The sequence below is a fragment of the Anomaloglossus baeobatrachus genome, chromosome 7 (genome assembly GCF_048569485.1).
Source record: "Anomaloglossus baeobatrachus isolate aAnoBae1 chromosome 7, aAnoBae1.hap1, whole genome shotgun sequence".
NCBI lineage: Eukaryota > Metazoa > Chordata > Amphibia > Anura > Aromobatidae > Anomaloglossus > Anomaloglossus baeobatrachus.
Window position 1 is genome coordinate 15,693,321 of NC_134359.1, and position 22,355 is coordinate 15,715,675.

At 43.6% G+C, this 22,355-nt stretch overlaps 1 protein-coding gene across 1 annotated transcript; it reads left to right on the forward strand.

Moving 5' to 3' along the window:
* Positions 1 to 12: 12 nt before the first annotated feature.
* LOC142244938 (keratin, type II cytoskeletal 8-like) lies at positions 13 to 21,878 on the forward strand. The gene is made up of 9 exons (XM_075317064.1): positions 13 to 502; positions 14,002 to 14,210; positions 15,713 to 15,773; positions 16,184 to 16,279; positions 16,434 to 16,598; positions 16,705 to 16,830; positions 17,187 to 17,407; positions 18,439 to 18,488; positions 19,049 to 21,878. The coding sequence occupies exons 1-9, from the start codon at positions 212 to 214 to the stop codon at positions 19,189 to 19,191; spliced, it is 1,362 nt and encodes a 453-aa protein (XP_075173179.1). The 5' UTR covers positions 13 to 211; the 3' UTR covers positions 19,192 to 21,878.
* The last annotated feature ends 477 nt before the right edge of the window (positions 21,879 to 22,355 follow it).

Below are 22,355 nucleotides of genomic sequence, written 5' to 3' on the forward strand. Positions count from 1 at the left end.
GTCTGTGTCTGCCGGCGAGGTGGTGCCATGGAGGGACGGGTCTGGACTGGAGCCACGATCCGCCCCGGTCTCCGGAGGAGGAAGGTTCATTCTAATAATGTGTCAATAAACCAAAAGGAAAAAACAGCCGGTCCCACGTGAAGCCGCTCAGTGTTATTTCCACTCCTCGCTGCCTGCACAATTCCGCCATTCCTCCCGGCCGCAGGGCACCATGAGTCTCTACAACAACCGCTACGCCACCACCCGGGGGTTCAGCAGTCGGTCCCATGGCTCGCTGTCTGGGCGGCCCACCGTCTTCCGGGCGAGCACCGGCGGCTACCAGCCTGGGATTCAGCGAGCCATGAGCGGCCTGAACCTCTCCAGGGTCACGCCGGGGTCCAGCACCTTCCTTCTTTCTTCTCTCCCCACCCTGGAGGTGGACCCCAAACTGCACCAGATGAGGACCGAGGAGAAGGAGCAGATCAAGGGGCTCAACAATCAGTTTGTCAACTTCATAGACAAGGTAAAGGGTTATGGGGCAGTCAGAATGACGTTAAAGGGAATCTGTCACCAGGTTTTTGCCACCTAATCTGAGAGCGGCATTATGTAGGGGCAGAGATCCTGATTCCAGCGATGTCAATTACTGGGCTGCTTAGTGTAGTTTTGATAATATCCTGCTGATTAAACAGTGATGTTATCATTACAGGACTACTTGGCGTGCTGCAGATAGTCCAGAATATTCATGAGCTCTGTATAACTGCTAGATCTGCAGCAGAGAAAACAGTGATTATATCAAAACGATAGCGAACAACTCAATAAGTGACACATCACTGGAATCTGTATCTATATTATGCTGCTCTCAGATGGAGAGCAAAAACCTGGTGACAGATTCCATTTAATGTGCAGTTGGGTGCTGTTGTTCCCTGTTATCAGCCGTTTTCCACTTGAGTACAGAGGGGATATATATCATGTGTTGGAGTCACTTTTTCTTTATGGATAGTCTGCAGATTTTCTGTCCATATTTGCGGGGGTGAAATCCACATTGTAATAAAGTAACAATGAAGTGAATGAACTGTGAAATAATGTGAGCGGTGGCACATGCGAAGAGGACTAGAAATCTGCTGCAACTAAATCCGCAGCAACTAAATCCGCAGCAACTAAATCCACAGCGTGTGAACGAAGCCCTAAATGTAACCTGAAAAAAAGTCCAGAAACCAGAAAAGACAGAGGCAAGATCATGTGCGTGCATCTCATCAGATGAGCAGTATCCAATCCTATCCTGTGATACTACCTGCTGAGCTGTGTATCTAATCCTATCCTGTGTGATACTGTCTACAGAGCTCTGTATCTAATCCTATCCTGTGTGATACTGTCTGCACAGCTGTGTATCTAATCCTCTCCTGTGTGATACTGTCTGCTGAGCCGTGTATGTAGTCCTATCCTGTGTGATACTGTCTGCACAGCTGTGTATCTAATCCTATCCTGTGTGATACTGTCTGCTGTGCCGTGTATCTAATCCTATCCTGTGTAATACTGTCTGCTGAGCTGTGTATCTAATCCTACCCTGTGTGATACTGTCTGCTGAGCTGTGTATCTAATCCTCTCCTGTGTGATACTGTCTGCTGAGCTGTGTATCTAATCCTATCCTGTGTAATACTGTCTGCTGAGCTGTGTATCTAATCCTATCCTGTGTGATACTGTCTGCTGAGCTGTGTATCTAATCCTCTCCTGTGTGATACTGTCTGCTGAGCTGTGTATCTAATCCTATTGTGTGTGATACTGTCTGCTGAGCTGTGTATCTCATCCTATCCTGTGATACTGTCTGCTGAGCTATGTAGCTAATCCTGTCCTGTGTGATACTGTCTGCTGAGCTGTGTATCTAATCCTATCCTGTGTGATACTGTCTGATGAGCTGTGTAGCTAATCCTGTCCTGTGTAATACTATCTGCTGAGCTGTGTATCTAATCCTCTCCTGTGTGATACTATCTGCTGAGCTGTGTATCTAATCCTCTCCTGTGTGATACTGCTGAGTTGTGTAACTAATCTTCTCCTGTGTGATACTGTCTGCTGAGCTGTGTATCTAATCTTCTCCTGTGTGATACTGTCTGCTGAGCTGTGTATCTAATCCTCTCCTGTGTGATACTGTCTGCTGAGCTGTGTATCTAGTCCTATCCTGTGTGATACTGTCTGCTGAGCTGTGTATCTAATCCTCTCCTGTGTGATACTGTCTGCTGAGCTGTGTATCTAATCCTATCCTGTGTGATACTGTCTCTTGAGCTGTGTATCTAATCCTATCCTGTGTGATACTGTCTGCTGAGCCGTGTATCTAATCCTATCCTGTGTGATACTGTCTGCTGAGCTGTGTATCTAGTCCTATCCTGTGTGATACTGTCTGCTGAGCTGTGTATCTAATCCTCTCCTGTGTGATACTGTCTGCTGAGCTGTGTATCTAGTCCTATCCTGTGTGATACGGTCTGCTGAGCTGTGTATCTAATCCTATCCTGTGTGATACTGTCTGCACAGCTGTGTATCTAATCCTCTCCTGTGTGATACTGTCTGCTGAGCCGTGTATCTAATCCTCTCCTGTGTGATACTGTCTGCTGAGCTGTGTATCTAATCCTCTCCTGTGTGATACTGTCTGCTGAGCTGTGTATCTAGTCCTATCCTGTGTGATACGGTCTGCTGAGCTGTGTATCTAATCCTATCCTGTGTGATACTGTCTGCACAGCTGTGTATCTAATCCTCTCCTGTGTGATACTGTCTGCTGAGCCGTGTATCTAATCCTCTCCTGTGTGATACTGTCTGCTGAGCTGTGTATCTAGTCCTATCCTGTGTGATACTGTCTGCTGAGCTGTGTATCTAATCCTATCCTGTGTGATACTGTCTGCTGAGCCGTGTATCTAGTCCTATCCTGTGTGATACTGTCTGCTGAGCTGTGTATCTAATCCTATCCTGTGTGATACTGTCTGCTGAGCTGTGTATCTAATCCTATCCTGTGTGATACTGTCTGCTGAGCTGTGTATCTAATCCTATCTTGTGTGATACTTTCAGCTGAGCTGTGTATCTAATCATTATCTGTGATACAGTATCTATCCTGCGTGATTTCATCCCCTCTGGTTTCTTGTTGCTCTCACATATAGTAATCCTGTACAGACATAAGACCCATCACAGCTGCGGATTTGTTACAATTGTATCTAATAGACTCTGAGAATCCTCTGGATCCCTGCGCGCACAGATCCCTCCGCACAGTCTCTGTCTCTTCTGCTGTCGGGATCCAGAGGGTTTTTGCTGTGTGTTCTTCTCACAGAGGATTGTCTGCGCTGATACATTGTGACGCTCGCTGTGAGCTTGTGCCTATTCACTGAATGGAAGCTAGAAAATAAGAATTCCATTCACTGCCAACAAGCGGAGGTCATGAGAATGGAGAGGAATGCAAACACTTTGCATTGTACTGACCATATTCCTGTTCTTTAGCGCGTTCTGGTGAGAGTTACTGTCTGCACAAGGTCGTGCGGCTGCTGTGGGGCTCCAGGAATAAGTGGGCTCAGTAATGGTGGGTGCCATCCCCTCTGCTACTCCCATTTTTGGAGGAGTGCCCTGTCAGCAGACATTGGGGTGGGGGATTGTCGCCTGCCCCATATTTAAGGAGCAGAAGTTTGCAGAGCAGCCCTAGAATTATTTCTAGAAATTAAAGGGCACATTTACTTTTGCAATCATTGAAGCTGACCTATCAGATGTGAGCAGCTCAATAGCCATGTAAGTCACAACTGCTACACATACAGAATATCTGTACATTCAGCGTCAGGGAACGCCGCGCCTCGTATCCTGGGTGCATTGTCTAACTCCTCATAACCATGTAATATATTCACACGCTATTAAAAATGTTATAGAAATAAGGGATCACTTGTTATTGCAATTCAATTTCATAGTAGCTACTTTTAGCAATCATTAGAGGGAGCTCACTGCATACAGATTTATACAGTCACCACTAGAGGGAGCTCACTACATACAGATTTATACAGCCACCACTAGAGGGAGGTCACTACATATAGATTTATACAGTCACCACTAGAGGGAGCTCACTACATACAGATTTATACAGTCACCACTAGAGGGAGCTCACTACATACAGATTTATACAGTCACCACTAGAGGGAGCTCACTACATACAGATTTATACAGCCTCCACTAGAGGGAGCTCACTACATACAGATTTATACAGTCACCACTAGAGGGAGCTCACTACATACAGATTTATACAGCCACCACTAGAGGGAGCTCACTACATACAGATTTATACAGTCACCACTAGAGGGAGCTCACTACATACAGATTTATACAGCCACCACTAGAGGGAGCTCACTACATACAGATTTATACAGTCACCACTAGAGGGAGCTCACTACATACAGATTTATACAGCCACCACTAGAGGGAGCTCACTACATACAGATTTATACAGTCACCACTAGAGGGAGCTCACTACATACAGATTTATACAGCCACCACTAGAGCGAGCTCACTACATACAGATTTATACAGTCAGCACTAGAGGGAGCTCACTACAAACAGATTTATACAGTCACCACTAGAGGGAGCTCACTACATACAGATTTATACAGCCACCACTAGAGGGAGCTCACTACATACAGATTTATACAGCCACCACTAGAGGGAGGTCACTACATATAGATTTATACAGTCACCACTAGAGGGAGCTCACTACATACAGATTTATACAGTCACCACTAGAGGGAGCTCACTACATACAGATTTATACAGCCTCCACTAGAGGGAGCTCACTACATACAGATTTATACAGTCACCACTAGAGGGAGCTCACTACATACAGATTTATACAGCCACCACTAGAGGGAGCTCACTACATACAGATTTATACAGTCACCACTAGAGGGAGCTCACTACATACAGATTTATACAGCCACCACTAGAGGGAGCTCACTACATACAGATTTATACAGTCACCACTAGAGGGAGCTCACTACATACAGATTTATACAGCCACCACTAGAGCGAGCTCACTACATACAGATTTATACAGTCAGCACTAGAGGGAGCTCACTACAAACAGATTTATACAGTCACCACTAGAGGGAGCTCACTACATACAGATTTATACAGCCACCACTAGAGGGAGCTCACTACATACAGATTTATACAGCCACCACTAGAGGGAGAATACTACATACAGATTTATACACTCACCACTAGAGGGAGCTCACTACATACAGATTTATACAGCCACCACTAGAGGGAGCTCACTGCATACAGATTTATACAGCCACCACTAGGGGGAGCTCACTATATACAGATTTATACAGCCACCACTAGGGGGAGCTCACTACATACAGATTTATACAGCCACCACTAGAGGGAGGTCACTACATACAGATTTATACAGCCACCACTAGAGGGAGCTCACTGCATACAGATTTATACAGCCACCACTAGAGGGAGCTCACTACATACAGATTTATACAACCACCACTAGAGGGAGCTCACTACATACAGATTTATACAGTCACCACTAGAGGGAGCTCACTACATACAGATTTATACAGTCACCACTAGAGGGAGCTCACTACATACAGATTTATACAGCCACCACTAGAGGGAGCTCACTGCATACAGATTTATACAGCCACCACTAGGGGGAGCTCACTATATACAGATTTATACAGCCACCACTAGGGGGAGCTCACTACATACAGATTTATACAGCTACCACTAGAGGGAGGTCACTACATACAGATTTATACAGCCACCACTAGAGGGAGCTCACTGCATACAGATTTATATAGCCACCACTAGAGGGAGCTCACTACATACAGATTTATACAGCCACCACTAGGGGGAGCTCACTACATACAGATTTATACAGCCACCACTAGAGGGAGGTCACTACATACAGATTTATACAGCCACCACTAGGGGGAGCTCACTATATACAGATTTATACAGCCACCACTAGAGGGAGCTCACTACATACAGATTTATACAGCAACCACTAGAGGGAGCTCACTACATACAGATTTATACAGCCACCACTAGAGGGAGCTCACTGCATACAGGATTTATATAGCCACCACTAGAGGGAGCTCACTACATACAGATTTATACAGCCACCACTAGGGGGAGCTCACTACATACAGATTTATACAGCCACCACTAGAGGGAGGTCACTACATACAGATTTATACAGCCACCACTAGGGGGAGCTCACTATATACAGATTTATACAGCCACCACTAGAGGGAGCTCACTACATACAGATTTATACTGCAACCACTAGAGGGAGCTCACTACATACAGATTTATACAGCCACCACTAGAGGGAGCTCACTGCATACAGATTTATATAGCCACCACTAGAGGGAGCTCACTACATACAGATTTATACAGCCACCACTAGGGGGAGCTCACTACATACAGATTTATACAGCCACCACTAGAGGGAGGTCACTACATACAGATTTATACAGCCACCATTAGGGGGAGCTCACTACATACAGATTTATACAGCCACCACTAGAGGGAGCTCACTACATACAGATTTATACATCCACCACTAGAGGGAGCTCACTACATACAGATTTATACCGCCACCACTAGAGGGAGGTCACTACATACTGATTTATACAGCCACCACTAGGGGAAGCTCACTACATACAGATTTATACAGCCACCACTAGAGGGAGCTCACTATATACAGATTTATACCGCCACCACTAGAGGGAGTTCACTATATACAGATTTATACCGCCACCACTAGAGGGAGCTCACTACATACAGATTTATACAATCACCACTAGAGAGAGCTCACTACATACAGATTTATACCGCCACCACTAGAGGGAGCTCACTACATACAGATTTATACAGCCTCCACTAGAGGGAGCTCACTACATACAGATTTATACAGCCACCACTAGAGGGAGCTCACTATATACAGATTTATACAGCCACCACTAGAGGGAGCTCACTACATACAGATTTATACAGCCACCAGTAGAGGGCGCTCACTATATACAGATTTATACCGCCACCACTAGAGGGAGCTCACTATATACAGATTTATACCGCCACCATTAGGGAATATCAGTACATTCAGATTTATTCAATAATGCAGCCAGAGTCTTGGTTCGGGCAACATGAATGTAATGACATCTTCCCTCTAAATCTGCAGTCAGGCTGCGGCTACAGAAGATTGATGCATTTGTAATGATCACACAGCAGAACAGTTTCCAGACTCTGGGAAGAACTAAGAATATTTCCCTTCAATGACAACAATCAGAGATCTTGATGCTGATGATTAATATGGGAGCCTTTCATTCTCCGGTGATTCAGCTTTATTGACATGAAGCCAGAGGTCTCCGGTCATTTCTCAGGGTCTGGAGCACGTCCATGTTATCTGATCCCATGTGACACGGTGACCACAGGACTCCTGTGATCCTGGGCAGGGGACACAGAATGGTGGGAAAATGATTGTTGGCATCAGTGGAATAATGGCCAGATCCTATTTCATTACTGGGTTATTGTGATTAATGCCCTCTGTAAACACAGGCTGCATAATCCTCATGGCAGGAGCCTCCCAGCTGCCATTGTGCTGCCAACCTCCCAGCTCAGGGCGCCGCACACCTGTGTGCCCAGTGTTTGGGTTTGTGGTATAATCTCAGTGCAGTTCTCATGGTGCAGACACAGGAGCGGGCGCAGTGCCATAAGCGCAGTGTACAGGACTCACTACACACACGCTGGGTTTTTATCGTGTTTTTATGCGTTCTTCAGTGCAAAGTTGTCACAAAACCAGAATAGTTTCCTGATGCCAAAGAAGTGACTGAGATTCCTGAAGCCTCGTGCACACGCTGCTGATTTTATTGCAGATTTGGTGCAGATTTAACGCTGCAGAATGTCAGTTCGTTCAGCGCCAATAATATCCTGAGTTTATGTGCTCATGTAAAGTATTTGGTTTACAAATGTCTGCGCCATTTCTACATCTCTTGGCAGGAAAAATGCAGCAGAAAAAAACAGCACCTTTTTGCCACATTGTGATGCGTTTTTGGTGCAGATTTTTCCCACTCATTAGTATGGGTGAAATCTGCAGCAAAAACGCTGAAAGGCCGGACTCGCACGAGTGCAATGCAAGAAATTCTCGTATTGCACTCGGACCAATGTTAATCAATGAGGCAGCTCCCATCTGCTATTTTTTTCTCAGTCCAAATTGGGCTGAGAAAAAAATTGCAGCCTGCTGTGTTTTGGTGAGTTTCTCGCACGAGTCTTTTCAATGAAAGTCTATGGGTGCGTGATAAAAAAAGGATGTCACACGGACGGCACACGGACCATCCTAGTGACATCCATTTTTCTCAATACATTTCACGCATGTAGCAGAGAACAATGTAAATGCTTCTGTACATAACATTACATGAGTAGCAGCTGCTGAGGGTAAAAACTGACAGCACACTGATAGCACACTGACAGCACACTGATGAAAAGTGAACTAAAATCGTCCGACTTTCTGGCATGAGAATCGGACCGATTTTACACTCGCAAGTGTGATTCCAGCCAAAGAATTGACATTCTGCAGATTTAAATCTGCACCAGATCTGCAAGGAGAAAATACTCACAGTGCGCAGGAGACTTCAGGATTCTCATACACTTTGTTGACATCAGGAGACCCTTCAGGTTTTGGGAGAAATCTGCACTGAGAGATGCATTAAAAACGTGACAAATCTGCAACATGTGCACACACTGCGTTTTTTTTGTATATTTTTAGTGCAGTTTTGTCACAAATCTGCATGTCTATCCTTATGCCAGCAAAGTCCATAAGAATTCTGAAGTGCTGAGCACACACTGCCTATTTTTTCCTTGCAGATTTGGTGCAGAAATTAATCTGCAGCTTGTCAATTCTTTATGCGTTTTGAGTGGGTTTTTGAGCCCTTCCACCTATAGACTATTAATGAAAACACATGAAAAATGCACCAAAAACGCAACTCATTTTTGGTGCATTTTTCTGCCAGAAAGTGCAGAATATTTCTGCAGCAGATACTCGGCATGTGCACATCGCCTAAGGCTATGTGCCCATGGGACTTTGTACCCGGGGATTTTTCCGCGAAAAACGTGTGGATTTATCTGGATTTTCTAGATAAATCCGCAGGTTTTAGCAAGTACAGACACCCCCCATGTTATCCTATGGGACATGGGGAGTGCTGCGTCCATGCTGCGGAATGTGCGGCTGCGGAACATGCTGCGGATGTCCTGCAGCAGCACGTAACTGCATGTCAATTATTCATGCGGAAATACCTGCGGAATTCCCGACCCTCCTCTATGGAGATAGAGGCCGGGACTTCCGCAGGTAAGCCGCATGAATGTCCGCAGGTTTACTGTAGCTATTTCGCTGGAATCCCGCAGCTATAAATAGCTGAGGTATCTGGGGAGCAGCTGCGGGAAACCTGCGGACATATCTGCGGATATATCCGCAGGTACAAAGTCTGATGGGCACATAAGCCTTAAGCTCCTAGACCCAATGCAGTTTTTGCAGGAGCACCTCCCATCTCCCTTGTTCTACAACAACCTTGGATTATCTGGAACCTTGGATTATGAGCATAATTGGTTCCGGGAGTGAGCTCTTAAACCAAGTTACTCTTATATCAAAGCGAATTTTCCCAGAGGAAATAATTGAAACAAGGACAATTCGTTCCACAACACAAAAATATTTACAGTATTTATACAAACTTATTACAGTAATATAAAATAATGTACAGTAACAACATATAAAACAAATTTGTGTCAAAAATTTGTGAAACAGGGACAAAGACGAAATAAAGAGCATTTTAGATTTTGCACCAAACTGATGAACCACATGAACCATTTTGAAGAATTTGTAGTAAAAAAAAAAAAAAGATAAAAAAAACACAAATGATGAATGGAGCCTTTAATTCACAGCACCATCTTATGGACATATGTAGTCACTACACTGAGGGAATTCTGCATTGGAAATTTAATCTTATGTTAGAATATTGGCTGATGAGCAAAAATCGCTAAAAACGCATGCAAATTTACTGTGTTTTAGATGCGTATTTAGCGCTTTTTACATGCTTTTTCCACCTGCGTTTTGACAGATGCGTTTTGAACATCAAGACACTGCTAAATAAAGATTAAATAGTCAAAAAATAAAAAAAGAGAAAAAAAAGCAAAACATATATAATTTTTGAATTAATAAAGAAAATAGTTTTATTAAATGAAAATATAGCGGTTTTATAATATTTATTGCTAAAATAGCAATAAAATCATAATTTAACTAATTTAATTGTCGGACTATGTGTGTGTGTAAAGGGACATATGATTCCATTATTTTAATGTCCAAAAAGCATGCATTTTTTAAGTAAAAAACGCAGTGTTTCTGCACCTAAAAAGCAGGTAAAACGCTGGAATTTTGATGTTTGTTGCTTTTTTGAACTTCTCATTGACTTCAATGTTAGCAAAACTCAGCAAAAAGACAGAGAATTGTGGTTTAAGGGATAACAATAAATATTTTATTAACTGGCAAATACCATATTATAACACTCGTAATTTGCATATGGAGAGCAGGGGTCAAAAAGGGTATCCAGGTATTCAGTATGTAGTTAATTAAATCACAATATTGCTACAAGGAAGTACATGTCCACAGAGGATACAGGGAATAAAGTGTCATGTGCAATACAATTACTATTACCACAGAAACAGGGGGATTACATAAACATTGCACAGTCCCATGTAAAGTGCTGTGCATATCCCAGTGGGTCAGACAAGAGTTTTAGCAGCACATACAGTTAGGTCCAGAAATATTTGGACAGTGACACAAGTTTTGTTATTTTAGCTGTTTACAAAAACATGTTCAGAAATACAATTCTATATATAATATGGGCTGAAAGTGCACACTCCCAGCTGCAATATGAGAGTTTTCACATCCAAATCGGAGAAAGGGTTTAGGAATCATAGCTCTGTAATGCATAGCCTCCTCTTTTTCAAGGGACCAAAAGTAATTGGACAAGGGACTCTAAGGGCTTCAATTAACTCTGAAGGCGTCTCCCTCATTAACATGTAATCAATGAAGTAGTTAAAAGGTCTGGGGTTGATTACAGGTGTGTGGTTTTGCATTTGGAAGCTGTTGCTGTGACCAGACAACATGCGGTCTAAGGAACTCTCAATTGAGGTGAAGCAGAACATCCTGAGGCTGAAAAAAAAGAAAAAATCCATCAGAGAGATAGCAGACATGCTTGGAGTAGCAAAATCAACAATCGGGTACATTCTGAGAAAAAAGGAATTGACTGGTGAGCTTGGGAACTCAAAAAGGCCTGGGCGTCCACGGATGACAACAGTGGTGGATGATCGCCACATACTTTCTTTGGTGAAGAAGAACCCGTTCACAACATCAACTGAAGTCCAGAACACTCTCAGTGAAGTAGGTGTATCTGTCTCTAAGTCACCAGTAAAGAGAAGACTCCATGAAAGTAAATACAAAGGGTTCACATCTAGATGCAAACCATTCATCAATTCCAAAAATAGACAGGCCAGAGTTACATTTGCTGAAAAACACCTCATGAAGCCAGCTCAGTTCTGGAAAAGTATTCTATGGACAGATGAGACAAAGATCAACCTGTACCAGAATGATGGGAAGAAAAAAGTTTGGAGAAGAAAGGGAACGGCACATGATCCAAGGCACACCACATCCTCTGTAAAACATGGTGGAGGCAACGTGATGGCATGGGCATGCATGGCTTTCAATGGCACTGGGTCACTTGTGTTTATTGATGGCATAACAGCAGACAAGAGTAGCCGGATGAATTCTGAAGTGTACCGGGATATACTTTCAGCCCAGATTCAGCCAAATGCCGCAAAGTTGATCAGACGGCGCTTCATAGTACAGATGGACAATGACCCCAAGCATACAGCCAAAGCTACCCAGGAGTTCATGAGTGCAAAAAAGTGGAACATTCTGCAATGGCCAAGTCAATCACCAGATCTTAACCCAATTGAGCATGCATTTCACTTGCTCAAATCCAGACTTAAGACGGAAAGACCCACAAACAAGCAAGACCTGAAAGCTGCGGCTGTAAAGGCCTGGCAAAGCATTAAGAAGGAGGAAACCCAGCGTTTGGTGATGTCCATGGGTTCCAGACTTAAGGCAGTGATTGCCTCCAAAGGATTCGCAACAAAATATTGAAAATAAAAATATTTTGTTTGGGTTTGGTTTATTTGTCCAATTACTTTTGACCTCCTAAAATGTGGAGTGTTTGTAAAGAAATGTGACAATTCCTACAATTTCTATCAGATATTTTTGTTCAAACCTTCAAATTAAACGTTACAATCTGCACTTGAATTCTGTTGTAGAGGTTTCATTTCAAATCCAATGTGGTGGCGTGCAGAGCCCAACTCGCCAAAATTGTGTCACTGTCCAAATATTTCTGGACCTAACTGTATATAACAAATCAAGTAACAGTCATATGTATACCAATACGCAGAGGTGGAGGGGATAATGTTAGCAAAACGCAGCCCAAATGGCAAAAATTGACATGTTGCTTCTTTGAACGCATGGTTTTTGCCACAAATTCTGCAAATTAAACGCAGCGTTTAGAAATGCAAAGTGCGGTCAGGAAATCTACATTTTCCATAGACTATTAGGCTAGGGACCCACTTTGCGTTTTTACCTGCGTTTCTGCAGCATTTTGAGAAGCACCTTTTTAATGCCAAATGGCCTGCGTTTTGCGTTTCCATGATATTCAATGGATAAATGTGATTTCTAGACCGCAGTTTGCGTTTTAAAACGCTGCGTTTAATTTGCATATTTTGTGGCAAAAAACATACGTTCAAAGAAGCAGCATGTCAATTGTTTTTGCCATTTTGGGTGCGTTTTGCTAACATTGAAGTCAATGAGAAATGGCAAAAACCAACATTACTACAAATTCCTGCGTTTTACCTGCTTTTTCTGTGCAGAAAACATGCGTTTTGGACTAACAAAACGCATGCTTTTTGCACATTAATTTAATGATTTCATATGTCCCTTTTCACACACACATAATCCGACAATTAAATGAAAGAAAATGTATAATGTATTGCTTTTTTTCTAATAAATACTATATTACCGCTATAATTTCATTATATATTTCTATTCTTTATAATTTATGAAATTATGTATTTATTCTTTTCTCTTTTTTCATTATTTTTGACCGATTTAACTTTATTTAACAGTGTCAAGATTTACAAAACGCATCTGGCAAAACGCAGGTGGAAAAGCATGTAAAAAGCGCTGAAAACGCATAAAAAACGCGGCAAATAGGCATGCGTTTTTAGCGCTAAAATTTTGAAAAAGGCAACTTTGGTCAAATCAATTAAGTCAAAAACGTGCGTTTAGAACTGCAAGTAGGAAAACGCAAAGTGGGGCCCTAGCCTTATGGAAAAGCAAAACGCATGCCTTTTGGCATGAAAACGCTGCAGTTCAAAACAGACCTAAAAAGCAGCTGAAACACAGGTGGAAACGCAAAGTGCGGTCATACCCATTTGTAAATTGCGCATTTTCGTCGACACATTGGATTTGTAATTTTGCTACAGATCTTATAGGGGGTTGTATTGTAATATTCTGTTGTTCTGCATTGACAATCAGATCTGATTGTTTCTATTTTCTCCAGTGATTGCAGCCATTACTCTGTGCTGAGAAGTTTTGTTATTGTTTTATTCAATCTCTTCTGCTGTAAGGAAACATTTTAGTTTTGCAGGTAAAATAATTCCCAATTTTATGGTAATTACTGTGCACCCATGTTACTAAAGAGCCCAAGGATGGAACTATATTGCTCAAATGTATTACTAATACTCTAACTTTGCGTCTCCCGTTTTGTGTATACAGCTCCCATGCAGAGTTGTGTGTCGCCATGGCACCAGATGAATCCGCTAGTCACGTGTCACCTGTTGCATAATAATATGATAATCGTATAACGCCATGTGATTGATGCTCCGGTAATTATATGACAGGTCCGGGACCTGGAGAGACAGAACAAGATCCTGAAGACCCAGCTGCGTCTCCTGAAGGAGAAGGACACGTATAAGTCTAACATCGATCAGATCACGTTGGCCTCCAGCAATCACCTGAAGCAGCAGATCGATGGCCTCCTGCATGAGAAGGACAAGCTGCAGGCCGAGCTGCAGAACATGCAGGTCGTGGTGGAGGAGCTGAAGGGCCGGTATGTCCTCCGCACGGGGCACAGGGGCTATGGGTGGAAGGGGCACTGCAGCCTCAGCTCTGACCGACAAGGGAAGGATGACAAAGGGGGTGTCATACTTGTTATGGGGGAATACCAGACAAGGGGGGGGGGGGGGGGAGGGAGGGAGACCCTTTCTCTAGGGAAGTGGGAAAAGCTACCCCTTGGCTCCCCTGATGTCCCTAGATCGGTTCACCAATGTGCTGATCAGGATGCCTAGGCCCTGGCTGACCCTGAAATAGGCCCTAGGTAGTGACCGGACAGGATGAGCGCTAGTCAACCCCACTAAGACCTATGAACACACAGGGAAAACAAACAGGAGAATGCAAATGGACAACTTATTTGCAAGATGATTTTGGGAGAATGACAGCAACATACAACAATGTAGCTGACTGCTCGCAATCTGGACAGCATAGAAGAAAACTATCACCAGCAACAAACTATATAAGGATAAGGCTGCACATCAAACTTAGATAATAGTATAATGCCTCAAGCATATGGAAAAATATTGGAAAATACAATGAAAAATGCTACTTGCTAACTTGAACATGTGAATAATGAATTGCATACCTGCCATGAATATTAGGAAAAAGGAGATATTTAGCAATCACATTGATCAATGTAACTGAGCCCCAAAACCTCGTCAAGGTATATCTCTATATTGGGGTCCCTAGCTCTGTGACCCTAACTGTGTGTCATCTCATTGCAATTAAAAACTGCTATGTGTGGAGAGGGGGAACCAAGGACTGTCTTATATAGGAGATGGAAAAAACATGGCCGAAAGGGGCGGAGCTGTGTTCACATTCAGAAAAAAAAAAAAAACTAAATATAACTGAACAGGATAACTGAAGTGAGCACTAATATATTCTGAGTGCAAGCCAAAAAAATACATACTATATAAGTAAAAAAAAAAAAACTATTACCAGCAACAAGCCAAGGGGAAATGCAGGTGTGTATATAGACACAGATAGTGGGGGTAAGGATTTGCAGCTGAACTGCCAAGATATCTGCAAATGGGAAAGAGTGAACCGTAACAGGGCATTTACATAAAACTCCATTCACACCAAGGAAGAAAGAATGGAATATCAGGGAGCAGTTTGTGCCGCCAACCGCAGCAACGTTCTGCAGCCAGACACCACAACCGTGACTTGTCACAGACAGGTATTTTATGACATGGCCAGTGAAGGGTCAAGGGCTATGGAGTCTCCTAGTCGATAATAATACTGCCTTATAGTAACTAAATAATACCACCATACAGTGCCAAATGACTACATAGCACAGCCCCTATAATTCTGCCATACAGTGGATAAGTGTTATAGACAGTGCCATAATAATATGGTTATACAATGCTCAAATAATATTAATAACAATACCCACACTGGCGGAGGCCCGGGAGGCTTTGGCTCTAATCGGGTCATCAGTATGTGCAGCACCTCCATATGACAAAATCGTTCCATTATCTGTTTCCTTTTCTGCTTCTGCAGCTACGAGGACGAAATCAACAAACGGAATCAATTAGAAAATGATTTTGTGCTGACAAAGAAGGTGCGTGCATAATCCACTAATACATTATCAATTGAGGTGGGGGCGCTATATCATTGATGTCTATGGCAGATGATGACTCACAGCAATGGTGAAGAGCGGTACTGCAAGTGACAAAGGGGGAAAAATGTATCAAAATTGTAATAACATTGCAACAAAAATATTTTCACAAAATGGTAAATATCCAATCATTACAGGGGGAATCTGCTTCTCTATATAAGTGAATTCTATGTAATATTTATGAACTAATCCAAAGTAAAGTATAAAGTCTCGGCCCCGGACCTCCCCCGCTTTAACAGTGGAAGTTGCGCAGTTCCCACAATTCACCCCTCAAATTAAGACTTATGGGTAAATATAAGGACCCTTATCATTAAGGTCTTCCCATTAAATACTGTTCTCTTTTAACCCCTTAGGACCTGGATGACACCTATCTGCATAAAGTGGACAACGAATCCAAGTTGGAAAGTCTGACCGACGAGATTGAGGTTCTGAAGCAGCTGTATAAGGAGGTAATGAGGTGACCGTGGCCACAGCTGAGGGTTTGTTACAATTGTATCCTGCCTAGACAATATTATAGGAGATAAACACACCAGCCTCCTGTTCTGATGGTTTGTTACAATGTATCGGTGCATTAATGATGTGCATTGGCTTCTTCTGCGGCAGGAGATCCAGGAGCTGCAGTCTCAGGTTCACAGTGACAAGGTGACGGTGGAGCTGGACAATAGCCGGGATCTGGAGATGAAGCACATCATGGACGAGGTGCGGGCGCAGTACCAGAGCATGGCGGAGAAGAGCCGGCAGGAGGCCGAGCACTGGTACAAGAGCAAGGTGGGTGCGATCTCTACCAGGGGGGCCCTTTTTCTTTACGTCCCCCCCCCCCATTATACAGGACCCTCTTATCGCTCAGCTCATTTATTGATGACTCCATCCGCAGATTGATGATTTGGTGAATCAGGGTAAACGGACGACTGATGAGCTAAAGGCTCTGAAGAATGAGATGGCGGAGCTTCATCGGATGATACAACGCGTCAACAGCGACAACGAGGCTCTAAAGAATCAGGTACGAGGGTCCTGAGTCCCCCAGAGACCCTTCATCAATATAGCACCTATACATTACGCCTTTATAGATGTCACCAGCAGACCCCATTGCTGCCCGCTGTGTGGAGAGGTGTAGACTGATGACATCACTCTCTAGGTGCGGTGATGTCATCACAGGTTCTCCGAGTATCAGGACGAACAGACATGGCGTCCTCTCTACTGTCAGCTATTGATTGAGGCCAACGTGGCACCATAACTTTATACTGCGTGCAGTGAACCCCAAATCTGCCCGTTTCTGGGGTGACCCCAGCCTTAGTGCACTGGATCTCCAGATTGTGGCATCAGATCCATGTCTCATCCCCGTTCCTTCATTTGTAGAGGACAAATCTGGAGAACAGCATCACCCAAACCGAGGACAATGGGGAGCAAGCCATCCAGAGCGCCAAGAGCCACGCGCAGGACCTGGAAGAGGCGCTGAGGAGGGCGAAGCAGGACATGGCGCGCAAGGCGATGGATTACCAGGATCTGATGAACACCAAGCTGGCGCTGGACATTGAGATCGCAACGTACCGGAAACTGCTGGAGGGCGAAGAGACCCGGTGAGTGCAAGAAGCAACGTGCACACTGCTCGATCCCAATAATGATCTACTACTGAAAAACTTTACTTTATCTTCAGCTTCATAAACTTGTTTTCTCCAGTCACATCCACAGCTGCAATCACAATTCTACCAACTACCCTGAGCTACTCGCATTGGACTGCAGTATGGAGCATGAGTTTATATGCCAGACGGCTCATTTTACAAGTACATCTGATGTAACCTGTATTATACTCCAGAGCTGCACTCACTATTCTGCTGGTGCAGTCACTGTGTACATACATTACTGATCCTGAGTTACCTCCTGTATTATACACCAGAGCTGCACTCACTATTCTGCTGGTGCAGTCACTGTGTACATACATTACTGATCCTGAGTTACCTCCTGTATTATACACCAGAGCTGCACTCACTATTCTGCTGGTGCAGTCACTGTGTACATACATTACATTACTGATCCTGAGTTACCTCCTGTATTATACTCCAGAGCTGCACTCACTATTCTGCTGGTGCAGTCATTGTATATATACATTACATTACTGATACTGAGTTACTTCCTGTTTTATACTCCAGAGCAGCGCTCACTATTCTGCTGGTGCAGTCATTGTATATATACATTACATTACTGATACTGAGTTACTTCGTGTTTTATACTCCAGAGCTGCACTCACTATTCTGCTGGTGCAGTCACTGTGTACATACATTACATTACTGATCCTGAGTTACCTCCTGTATTATACTCCAGAGCTGCACTCACTATTCTGCTGGTGCAGTTATTATGTACATACATTACATTACTGATCCTGAGTTACCTCCTGTATTATACTCCAGAGCTGCACTCACTATTCTGCTAGTGCAGTCATTGTATATATACATTGCATTACTGATACTGAGTTACATCCTGTATTATACTCCAGAGCAGCGCTCACTATTCTGCTGGTGTCGGGTGCCTCCTGTCAGTGTAGCTGCGCTCCTATCATAGGGGGGGGGGGTCACTTACTTTTCTTTGGTGTAAGGATGTCGTTTCTCTCCAGGTTGAAGGATCATCCCTCCAGTTCTCAGATGTCTGCGATGGATAAGTTGGGTGAGTTTTTTGTCTTTTCTTCGCTGTCTTTTTTGCGGTTGTTTCTGGGTTTGTGAAGGATCGTGGCCCCCGTTACAGCAGATTCCGGGGGGATGCAGCGGCTGATGTGTGATGTGGACACAAGTATCGATATAAAAGCTGTAACAGGTCGGGGTCACATCACCCAGAACTCTGCGCTGCTGCCCCGGTGTATCTAAATCCAGCTTGTGTGATACTTTGTATATGAGCTTATGTTCTATGATATTATCTACTGAGCTACGTATCTAAGACTATGAATGTGCGACTGTCCCCTGAGCTGATGTAGCAGAGCCAATTATGTGTGATACTCTTTACAGGGCTGCTGTATCTAATCCTATGTGATACCGTATCTAATCCTATCCTATATGATCTTGTCTGCTGAGCTGTGTGTGAAGCCTTTCCCGTGTGGCACTATCGGAGCGCTGTATGTTTATCATGTGTGATACTCTTTGCTGTGTATCTAATCCTCTGATGTAGTGTACCGTCTGCTGAGCCATGTATCTAATCCCATCATATGTGATACTGATATTCTCTTTCTGCAGCCGGCCTCCTGAATTATGATGGGAAATCTTCTTCTTCTTCAACACGAAATTCCCTGAACCCCAAGAAAGTTGTTTTGGTGAAGACGATTGAAACCACCAATGGCAAACAAGTGTCGGAGGCGAGTCACTATTCCCAGGACTGAGCCGGTACAGCAGAGCCGACTGCGCGGACCCCATCACTGCGCACTGCAGACCACCTGATCCCACCTGATGTCCCCCACACTGCCCTAATAAAGTGGGATGAAGCAGAGCTGAGTGCGCGTCCGGCACCTTCACCCACCAATAACTCCATAATACAACATTCACTCCTGCACTTCTCTAATGTGTCACAAAAAAAGCAGCTGCCCGACCCACACAGGGTGCCAATACTAATGCACTGTGGGTGCAGCTGCTCGACCCACACAAGGTGCTAATACTAATGCACTGTGGGGTGCAGCCGCCAGACCCACACAAGGTGCCAATACTAATGCACTGCGGGATGCAGCCACCAGACCCATACAAGGTGCCAATACTAATGCACTGCAGGGTGCAGCTGCTAGACCCACACATGGTGCCAATACTAATGCACTGTGGGGTGCAGCTGCCAGACCCACACAAGGTGCAAATATTAATGAACTACGGGGTTCAGTCACCACACCCACACAGAGTGCCAATACTAATGCACTGCGGGGTGTAGCCACCACATCCACACAAGGTGCCAATACTAATGCACTGCGGGATGCAGCCTCCAGACCCACAAAAGGTGCCAATACTAATGCACTGCGGGGTGTAGCCGCCAGACCCACAAAAGGTGCCAATACTAATGCACTGCGGGGTGCAGCCACCACACCCACACATAGTGCCAATACTAATGCCCTGCAGGGTGCAGCTGCCAGACCCACACAAGGTGCCAATACTAATGCCCTGCAGGGTGCAGCCGGCACTGTCCTGGCGGATGATGAGGGTAAGTGCGTGTGTCCCGGCGCCGGCGCCTCTGCGGTACATCGGTAATGTCGCCGGGTGTTGGTGCCGGCAGCCGCTTTATTTGTGATACTTTTTGATTTCTTGTTCAGAGCAAAATTTTCTAATGGATTTAATTTCTCTCTTTTTTATTCTCTGCGGCTTCTGGGACCGGTTTATTTACATCAGAAGTGTAAAGAGACTTAATGTTACTCACAGCTGAGGATTTGTCACAATTGCATCCAGTCTAGAAAGACTCCGCTGAGCAGGACCTCAGGCTGATGCGTTTCACCTGCACTGATACATTGAAACAAACCATACACAAGATTCCTGCTGCTGATGCACTGGATACAGTTGTAACAAACCCTCAGCTGCGAGAAGTATCAGGATTTCAGCAATAAATAATGTTCCTAATTACTGAGGTCTGGAGTTGATTGAGAGACCAAGGTCATGTGCACACGCTGCGGTTTTATGCATTTTTTTTTTACAAATCTGTACCAAAATCTGCATGCCTATCCTGAAGCCAGCAAAGTCTGAGATTTCTGATGTCCTGTGCATACGGTATGTGCTTTTTTTTCCTTGCAGATTTGGTGCAGGAAATAATCTGCAGCATCAATTCTTTGAGGTTTTTTTAGCCCTTCCACCCATAGACTTCATTAAAAAAACGCATGGCACATAAGTGCACCAAAACACAGGTGCTTTTAGGTGAGTTTTTTGGTGCGTTTTTCTGCGAGAAGATGCAGATTTCATGCAGAAAATGTCTGCACCAAATCTACAGCGTGCGCACATCGCCTTGAACACAACCACATCATTGCTTTTGCTTCTTTTTGTCCAGTTTTGCTTGTCTTGCGCCTGCTTTGTGCTTGCGTTATATTTATCTTTTTTAAAGGGACTTTTGGGTTTGGTTTTTGTCTTGTTTTAGGTTTTTTATGGGGGTTTTTAGGTTTTCCAGGTTTGTTCAGAGGATTTGCAAGATTTGCAACATTTTGTAAAAAAAAAAAAAAAAAAAAAAAAAAAAGGTTAAAACTTAATAAACAGTCAAATTTGGGCAGCAATCAAAATCCATAAATAGTGTGCACAAAGAGCAATGAACAGCATAAAACAAAAAAGAAACATAAATAAAGATGGGGGGATGCAAATAAAAAAAACTCACTGAAATCTACACACAAAAAAGGTGCAAATGCAATAATGAATGGGGCCCAAAGTTTGTTAGAAAGTTACAATAAAGCAGAGTGGACAGGTTATGTTTAAATTCTGACAGGTTGCACGGTTAATTATGGGGGATAAAAAGGACCAAAAACTCCTTACAATTTGTAAAGCGCCCCCCGCGAGGAGCGTTTCCTCTCCGAAATACTCATGTGATTTCTTCCTGTTTGGAGAATGCGGATTCTCATAGCCCCATCTAGTGGTCAGTGCATGTAAGTACAATAGATCAGCAGCAAACAGAAGGAAAAAGAAACAAAATAACCAAAATTCCAGAGCCGATATTTATACCTAACATGTAACTTGTAAACACATTCCAGGGATTTTGTGTAATTGGGGCATCAATCGCTCTCAACGTTTTCATTATCTAAATAATTGTTTTCAACGACACAAACTTCTACTGAGATTATTTTATTCTTTTTAGGGATAATTTGCTTTTCTTTTTCTATTTCTTTACTTTTAACAATATTTACATTAAACTTAAAGCTCTTAATTTTGTGTTAATGTTTCTAAATGATTAAACGTTCTATCTTCTTACCTTTTTACTGCAGCAGTGATGTAGGGGGCTATGATACGGGGTCGGCAACTTGACATTTTAGTTTTTCTGGATGACTTATCAAAAAATCACTGACAGACAATATTTTTTATGGACACATTGTAAAACCATAATAAATCATTGTGAATAGAAGTGATCGGTGTCTGCAGCCCATGATTCTGATGTGAGACGTCAGCTGCGGTCACTGCAAACTGAGAATCACAGTCACAATAATCTGTAGGGGTTTTTTTCAGCTTAAAAAAAAAAAATAATGGACACATTAACTTTTTTTTTCTTCATGGACCGGGCAAAAAAATGCCTTATTTTCACAGACTGTCCTGTAATTTCTAGACAGTTGGCAGCACTGCCCGGTGGTGGGCAAGGCGTGTGCACTATGGAGCAGCCAAGCGTATGTCCTAATACCCCCTGTCCCATCACAGCGCTAATAAAAGCCAGGACTTTCCGTGTGGTGGAGGTCAGGCTTGTAAATGAGGTGGAGGCCCAGGAGCAGGTATGTCGGATACGGCCAGCAGTGGGGTGCATGGCAAAGCAGAGTCTGAGCCGTGCACCCAACATCCAAAGGGACACGTCTGGATTTGGGCAACTTGTATCTTCGCCTTTTGGATGCAG

Excerpts from the sequence above, each read along its gene's own strand:
- LOC142244938 (XM_075317064.1), top strand. The coding sequence starts at position 212 with ATGAGTCTCTACAACAACCGCTACGCCACCACCCGGGGGTTCAGCAGT. Across the intron at positions 14,211-15,712 it reads GTGGAGGAGCTGAAGGGCCG|CTACGAGGACGAAATCAACA; the intron begins GTATGTCCTCCG and ends CTGCTTCTGCAG. Across the intron at positions 16,599-16,704 it reads AGCACTGGTACAAGAGCAAG|ATTGATGATTTGGTGAATCA; the intron begins GTGGGTGCGATC and ends CTCCATCCGCAG.